Source organism: Cnephaeus nilssonii (assembly GCF_951640355.1).
Source record: "Cnephaeus nilssonii genome assembly, chromosome: 20".
Taxonomy (NCBI): Eukaryota; Metazoa; Chordata; class Mammalia; order Chiroptera; family Vespertilionidae; genus Cnephaeus; species Cnephaeus nilssonii.
In genome coordinates this window covers 39,840,948-39,849,038 of record NC_137091.1, presented here as the reverse complement: position 1 = coordinate 39,849,038, position 8,091 = coordinate 39,840,948, and the positions used below count along the sequence as shown (strand labels likewise).

The 8,091-nt window shown below is 48.0% G+C and overlaps 1 protein-coding gene across 1 annotated transcript; it reads left to right on the top strand.

Annotated features, from left to right (window-relative positions):
- Positions 1 to 4,833: 4,833 nt before the first annotated feature.
- LOC307092559 (cell adhesion molecule CEACAM21-like) lies at positions 4,834 to 7,882 on the top strand. The gene is made up of 3 exons (XM_079759837.1): positions 4,834 to 5,015; positions 5,901 to 6,239; positions 7,495 to 7,882. Exons 1-3 carry the CDS (start codon positions 4,952 to 4,954, stop codon positions 7,737 to 7,739), a joined length of 648 nt encoding a protein of 215 aa, XP_079615963.1. The 5' UTR covers positions 4,834 to 4,951; the 3' UTR covers positions 7,740 to 7,882.
- Positions 7,883 to 8,091: the final 209 nt, after the last annotated feature.

Below are 8,091 nucleotides of genomic sequence, written 5' to 3'. Positions count from 1 at the left end.
CCTCTGGAGTATTCTTTTGGTTATGGCAATAGACTTATTTGCATAAGTTCAGTAGCACCCTGTCCTCTTTGTTGATAGAATAGAATTGGAAATGTTGGCAATAAAACCAAGAATTTAGCAAATGTCCTAGTTCAAACTGATGCCCATAGAATTATAAACGACCTCACCTTTCATGGAGCTAATTTTGATCTGATGAAGACTTGTAATCTGTGTGAGAGGAGGGCATCCACCAAAGCTAGAGCAACTGCAGGTGAAGTGTGAGGGTGAAACCACCTAACCTTAAGACACTGTTAACTCTCCCATCTCAGGTTTCATTGAAAAACCTGCATTAGAGCAAACTATAAGGTGAATGTCAGTTCCTCTGCACTTAGGTCATTAATCAGGGCATATTGAATGAGGCCAGCCATATATGTGATAACATCAAAATATTCTTCTTCCTTGGAGATGATGTTTGATCAGAGGGAAGGTGACTGTAGAGAGAAATGTAATGTGTCCGTGGAAAACTCCAGAAGCACAGCCTTCTGGGAGATCAGATGCTATCTCTGCTAAGTCTCTCAACTATTTTGCATCTATTTACAAATGGCTGGGAACTTGGACTTCTTTATAAATTGCAGGAACTGATGGCAATGCAAACTGGGTGTTGGCTGAAAGGATTTAGTTGTGTTTCCCTCCACAGTGCAGAAAGTGTTATGCACCAGAGGCCTCATTATTCCCTCAGAGTCTCTAACCTTTCTTCCTGACTAGGCCTCTTACTGCTATTTTTTAAGAGCATTTCCTTTAGAAATGTAACTACAATTTGTAATTGCAGATTCTTTCTCTGTCCTTTTGAAATATACCTAAGTCTCCTTAAAAGCTTCTTGCCTCCCGGCTGGAGTGGCTCAGTGGTTGAGCATCACCCCAGGAACCAGGAGGTCATGGTTCAATTCCCAGGCAGGGCACATACCTGGGTTTCAGCCTTGATCCTCAATAGGGCTTTGCAGGAAGCAGCCAATCAATGATTCCCCTTAATCATTGGTGTTTCTATGTCTCTCCCCTTCTCCCTTCCTCTCTCTGAAATCAATAAAAGTGTATTTTTGTTGCTTAATTCTAAGAACCAGGAAATAGCACCAAATACCTTTCTATGATATGACATAGGGAGATTGAAGTTTTTTGAGGTGTGATCACTTGCGTAGAGTCCCACAGCCTACATGTGGACACATACATGCCATGTATTGGCACATGGCATTCATGTTTCCCCACTTTCCATGTTGCCTCCTATATCAGGTAGACTGAAAGGTTAAATACTCCATTCACCCACTCCTTGTGATTCAGAGTCCAGATGTGAATTAAACTCAGCCACTGAGATGCAGTTGTGTTTAATTTGGACGCTGGAAAGGAGATGGGCCTCTTATTTCTGCTACTGTGTTGACTGATGGGTAGCCTCTGGCAGACACAGCTCATTCCTTACCTGTGGGAGGGGGCTGTGCCAGCGTGACTTTAAAACCCGACTTTCAGTGGCAACTCTTTAACTCCCATTTCTCTAGCCCTTTAATAATTTTATAAGCCCCTAATTCTTTGTGCGAAAGACTTTTCTACACAAATGTTTATGGAAAGTTTTTCTGAGACCCTGTCTCTCCTTACAAGTTAAACTCCACGAGTGCAGGGCCCAAGTATTTCCTGCTCTCTGTGGCATTCCCAGGGCCTAGCCTTGACCTGAAACACCACAGACACTCAGTAAACAGTCATTCAATGGATTCGGGAAACCATATAATGGAAGCCTGTCACCCTGTGTGACACTTGCAGTCAGATCATGTTCCTTATCCATCTGAAGGTTTGGTGTCAGCCTGGGAGGCCACAGCCCCTTTTTACACGCGGATGTCCCAGGGTCAGGTGTTTACCCCACTTATAGTCAGGAAAGGGGACAGGAACCTCCTAAGAGTGAGGAGTCAGACCACTCTGATTTCATTGCCAGGAAATCACAACCCTCACCCCCCTCATCCCTTCAGGGACTGGAAAGCAGCCCATGTTCTTCCTTTTCATCACAGATCCCTGATCTGGCAGACATTCTGGATTCTCCATCCCAGGTAGAGTTTCTACCAAGGCAGGAGGGTGCTCACCCTCATCTCAAGGAAATTAGGGGATGACTCCCATCCCCCAGATCCCAGATGTGGATACAGCTGCTTATGGCCCCTAAAGACATCTCACCAGCCCACGGTGTCATGGGGAACAAGGGGAACTTCCTCATCAGGATGAGAAAGGAGAACCCAGGATCTGGGGTTGCTTCCATCTCAGAGGTGCTGAGGGTCCCACGGGGGCCTCAACTCCCCTAACAGATGAACCCTTTGAGTTTCCTGGTTGACACTCCATGTGGAGCTGCTCCAGATTCTGGGCCTTGGGGAGGTTTAGAGCAGATGACAGACAGGGGACAGGATGCAACATCCCAATGCTGTGATGGGAAACAAAGAGGGCATTTTGGGGATCAACCATCCATGCCAGCACCCTCTCCCAAAAGAGCCCTCACCAGGCCCTGGCTTTGAAAACCTGGAAAGCACATACTCCAGAAACAGCACATCCACCAGAGGGGGCAGCTTTCTGGACCATTGACTCATAATACTCTGGACAAAGCCAGTCCTCTCATCAGGCCAAGCCTGCCCTGGAATGCAGTCAGGAGGTATGAGACACACAGGGTTGGGCCCTGGCTGGTTGGTTCTTAGTCGAGGTCAGAGCTCACCTCTGTCCAGGGCTCACAGTGAGCTCCCACCTTCTGGAGCCTGGTAAGCATTGCTAGTGCAGTACATGACATTGCCTGCAGGTCTCCTTTTGCCTTCTAGAGGGAGATATTGACACGCACCTACAAAACACAGGAAATGCACACTTGAACTGGACTTTGGCTAAGCAGGTGCAGAAGGAGACCTATATCCATTCACTGACTAATAGCTTTTTCTGGGCCCCTCCATCTTGCCTGCGCTGTCCCACCTGCTCTTTCCAGGAACTGTGAATGAAAAAGGGGCTGTGCAAGAAACCTGATAAGCCCAAGGGGCTGCATGGCAGTCCTGACAAGCTCAGTGATGCACAGTGTGGTCTGATCACAAATGCCTAACTGGGCAGGTGATGGCAGGGAGTTATGTCACAGGCCCACAGCTTCCTTAGCAAATGTCAGACTTTATGTTAAGTGAGCCATTTCCCTGTTCTGATGCATCCTGGATAACATACCTTTGACATCACATTCCTCTAGCAAATTTCCTTTGCTAGACCCATTGAAGGCAGAGGCTGTAGGGCCAGAATACAAGACCACAGAGCGCCCATGTTGCCTGGTTCCCTGCACAGCCTCTGTACCTGCTGTAATGGTAACTATCCTGGACCCTCCAATGAAAAAATAATACCTGTTTCACCATTCGTCTTACTATTTCTTTCTAGAGATCTTTTTGCTATCCTTTCCCTCACTTTGCAGGAGATTTCAAGCAACATTTTTCATCTTTTTTTGAATATAATGTATAAAATAAGCTACAAAACTGTTCTTCTCAGGATTTGAGATCTTGCTTGCAGTCATATGACATCAATTCAGCTGAAATACTCAAAACAATCCTCCACAGGTTTGGACATTTCTTACCTTGACAGGGTCCAGGGGCTGCTGCTTTTTCTGGGATCTCTATGTTGCTCCCCATATCATAACTGAAGCCACACATGGGTAAGGAAAGGTGACCTCAAAAAAGTCTCCCAGGCAGAGGGCAGAAGCTGCCCGAATAGTAAGGGAGGACATGGACAGGGTCAACCAACAAAGAGAGGGGGGGTCTTCTTGAAAATATTCCCAAGGACCATGGAGCCCACAGCCACCTGAGCTCCCACCATAGTCCTTGCTTCACACCTTACTCTTCACACCTGCAAACTGCATGTCCTTCTGAGATGTGTGGTGATGGAGTCTCTGTTCTGGAAACAATGGCCAGGCTGGTGACAACCTGAGATAGAGGGAGGGTCCCCTCTGCAGTGATCACCTAGCATGACCCCTTCTCACCGCCAGTCATCTCTGTGGCCTTCCTGCTGGGAGGAAATCCCATCTTCCCAGCACATTTGAAAACACGGGGAAGACCTGGTGCCCAGAGGGGTTTCAGTGTCACAACCAGAAGTAATCCACAGTTTTGGGCCTTGGGGTACTCTGTGTTGTGCGGACAAACCGAAGACCAAGATGAAGCAGGGGCCAATGCTGGGGTGAGGGGTCATCCTCTCAAGAGGACATGTGCCCTCATCAGCCTTGTTATTGCAAGTGGGCTCCACAGGCCAGTAAGATCCACCTCCCCTGAGAGCTTGTCAGATGCAGAGTCTCTGGTCGACTACACACCTCCTCAGTCAGAATATGCATTTTAACAGGATGTGGAGACCCTCCCTGTGCACAGAAGAGGGGCAGTGTCCCCACCCTCATATCATAGGGTCTCATCCTGGCATCCATGCAAGCTGGGCAGCTGCTGAAGCAGCGTTTCAAAAATGTCGCCTGGGCATCCCAATCCTTACAAGTTTCACAGGAGATCCAATGTAGAGCAGGGGCATCCCTTGACAATTTTGCTGAGGGGGGCCCAGACCTCTTGCTCTGAAGGGAAAAGTTAAATGTGCTCTGACAGGGAGCTGTGGAGAATGACCAGTGCTTTTCAGGGCACGTGTCTGTGCATCTGTGTGTTTGTGTTTTTATGACTGTGTGTTTTCAGAGGCTTCAGCATTTTCCAGTGAATCAAAATACAGAGAAAAGGTAAACTGATAGGGGCAACAGGGTTGGCAAAAATGAGGGGAGGGAGAGGGAGGGTCCTGGGCTCTGACCCCGCCCTGGCCACATGACCAGGGAGGTTATCTTTCCCCAGGAGGAGGCTCAGCACACAAGAAGGAGGAACGGCACATCGCACCAGTCTGGACAGAGGTGCTTGAGAGCCTTGCTAGACCTCGAGCTCTTCTCTCAGAGGGAGGGACAGAGCAGGCAGCAGTCACCATGGAGTTCCCTGCAGCCTCTGCCCACAGAGAACTTGTCCCCTGGCTGGGGCTCCTGCTGGCTGGTAAGGAGGGGACACTTCCTGGGAATGGAAGGGAGGTTGGGAGTCAGAGAGTGGCCAAGATCTCCTGGGGAGAACAGCACTCTGGGAGGGGAGGAAGGACTTCTCTTTGGACCTGAGTGAAAGCACAGGGGCACAGAGTAGGATGAGAGAGGGGGCTCAGCAACAGGAAAACTTATGATGTGGAAGTGGTGAGGGGCAGGAAAACCTCAGTTGCGGTTCATTTGCTAAGTTATTCATTACTGAGTATTGAATTTTGAAAACTGACCACATTAATAAAAATTTACTCCAGGTGATACCAGAAACATTTTAACAAGGGCCGCTAAACATTTTCCTCACCAACAACTACAAATATGGGGAAATACAACATGGGACGTGGTCAAGCCTGGGAACACTCATTCATGTACCCACAGGTGTTTGCAGCCTTTTGCAGGCATGGGGGTATAAGATCAAAAATCCAGTACCCACATGCAGCTCACACTATACGTGGAGAAAACAGAGAAGAGATCTACTTGTGACATCAGGTTCCCACAAGTGGCCTGAAGGGCACTGAGTGGGGACAAGTCAGAGAGAGAAGATAGAGGGTCTTTAGAGGACGTGGTCAGGGAAGGTATTCCAGGAAGGGTGCTGAGTGTCAACAGGGATCTGAGGGCAGTAAGGAGGACAGCATCACAGACAGCAGGGAAGGAGAATTTAAAACAAAAAGCATAGGTTCTGAGGTGCTGAAGCAATGGTGGCCATGTTGCTGACCTTGACCGAGGAGATGGACACATGAAATCACATGAAGACCAAGGCTGAGAGATGAAGAGAAATGCCTCATCTCTCCATCCCAATACATAGATCAAAATACTGATCAATTTCTCTCTTCCCTTCTAATCTTTCTCTTAGCCTTCTGGATCCCGCCCACCACTGCGCGATTTGCTATTGTCACGACCAATGTTGCTGAAGGGCAGGATGTGATTCTACGTACCATCGATACGCCTCCTGATGTTGCAAGCTATCTGTGGTACAGGGGACTAGAGATTAAGTCCTCTAATTTAATTGGGGTTATTTCATGGCACTTAAGTCGACAAGTACCAGGGCCCAAATACACAGGTCGAGAGATAGCAAAACTTGACGGAACCCTGATCATAAGAAAAGTCACTCCGAGGGACACAGGAATCTACACTGTAATAGCAGTCCTTCCAAAATCAAGAGTAACAGGATTTGGACGACTCAATGTATACCGTGAGTGATTGTTCTCTAACCTGTAGGTGTCGGGTGGGGTGAACTCTACTTCACACACAGGATTTCCAGCCCTGGACTCTCCTCCATCCCCCCTGCATCGTGTCCCAGGCTGGGTTTGGGCATTTAGTGCAAGACACATACAGTGGAGACAAACTTCCTAAGGTCAGAGTTCCCTTCCCAGATTCCAGCCCCATAGACATTCACCACAGAGAGAAGGACCAATTTGATGGGAGTGAGTCAGCAGAGGGAGACCAGTCTCAGTCCAGGTCTCTGGGCCCCTTTCCCTGATTAAGACCGTGAGATAGACCCTGCAGGGCTCTGTAAGGACCTGGCCTGAGGGGTTCCCTGGGTTCTTCACAGAGAAGCTCAGCTGGGGCAGCCCCTCTCCAGGCCCCTGTCACAATGTCCTGACTCCAGAGATCCTAGTGAGCCTGTGTCTGGTTGGGTTATGCCTCCTGGGAAGGGCCGAGTGAGAGCAACAGTTTCCCATGTGCCAGAGTCACAAGGCTCTTGAGCTGGTCACCACTTGGGGCTCAACCCTATGAGCCACGAATGGTCAGAGATGGAGCCTGGTTCTTCTCCTGAGACTGTGTGTGAAGAGCACAACTAGACAAGCTCCACAGATTATTAGCTGACTGCTCTGGGGGATTTAGGAGAGTCCAGAGAAAGGTTAGTGTCCCAAGGGAGGAGCAGGAGTAAAGATTCCCCCCTGTAGTTACTCATCCACCAGGGTTCAGCCCAGGGGATTCTCTCATGAAGTCCATCAATAACAAATGCCTCTTATTTGAGCAGTTTTCCTTCCCAATGTTTATGTGAGGTACCGTGAATATTTTATGATTAGTACAATATCAGCTTAGCAGTCAAATATTCATTTTACCTCACTGAGGGGAAAGTGAGGCACAGGGAGATACAGTCCCTAAGCAGAGTCACACAGACCATGAGAAATTGATCTGAGTCACTTGAGGTCTATCTGCAGCCATAGCCCCATCTTTTCCTCCAATCCCAGTGGCCTTATTAGATGTCTTTGGCTCCCTAGATCATTCATTGGTTCATATCCTTCCTTCTTATGGGTCTTCAGTTCAGAGGGTTAGATTTGGTCTGCTGAGTGATGGCAAAATTAGAATTAATTAATTTTTATTGTGGAACCAAATTATCCTCATAACAATCAGAGTCAGGGCTGAGATCTTTGGGGCAGGAGCATGGCCCCAGGTCTCAAGCCCACACTCAATCATTCTCACTCTCTATTTCTTCACAGCGCCAGTGAGTGAGCCCACACTCCTATCCAGGCACACCACAGTCACAGAGAATGAGGATGCTGTGGTGATGACTTGTTACACAGTTGCTGAGCTCCACCAACTGGTTATTAAATGCTACGAGTCTGCGGCTCAGGGAGAGGATGAAACTGTCCAAAGATCACAGACCCTGTCAGGAGAGAGGATGCTGGGAACTACCAGTGTAAAGTGTCCAACCCCGTCAGCTCCATTGGAAGTGTGCCTGTAGAGTTAGATGTCCAGTACTAGTGATCCTCCTCCCTTCCCCTAATTTCTTAAACTATAAAAAAAAAAAAGTACCTATTAGATTTCTTGTGATGGTGGAATTTGCTTAGAAGACTTGCTTTGAATCAATAAATACTAAAAAATATATACTGATGTTGTCATTCTTGTTGACGTAAGGTAACATTCCACATTGGATCCCATCTCTGGTTGGTCCCATTTGGACCATCTCCACAATGGAGGAGTCACCATGTGCTTCACAGGAGGGGCAGTCATTGTGTGATGACTTGCGGGAGTAAGAGATAAGCTGACAGGAATCTGAGCTCTCTCCTGTTTCCAGGCAAACATGTGTAGGGTGC

Coding starts and splice junctions, on each gene's coding strand:
- LOC307092559 (XM_079759837.1), top strand. CDS start 4,952: ATGGAGTTCCCTGCAGCCTCTGCCCACAGAGAACTTGTCCCCTGGCTG. Junction 5,016..5,900: donor GCTGGGGCTCCTGCTGGCTG/GTAAGGAGGGGA, acceptor TCTTTCTCTTAG/CCTTCTGGATCCCGCCCACC. Junction 6,240..7,494: donor TGGACGACTCAATGTATACC/GTGAGTGATTGT, acceptor ATTTCTTCACAG/CGCCAGTGAGTGAGCCCACA.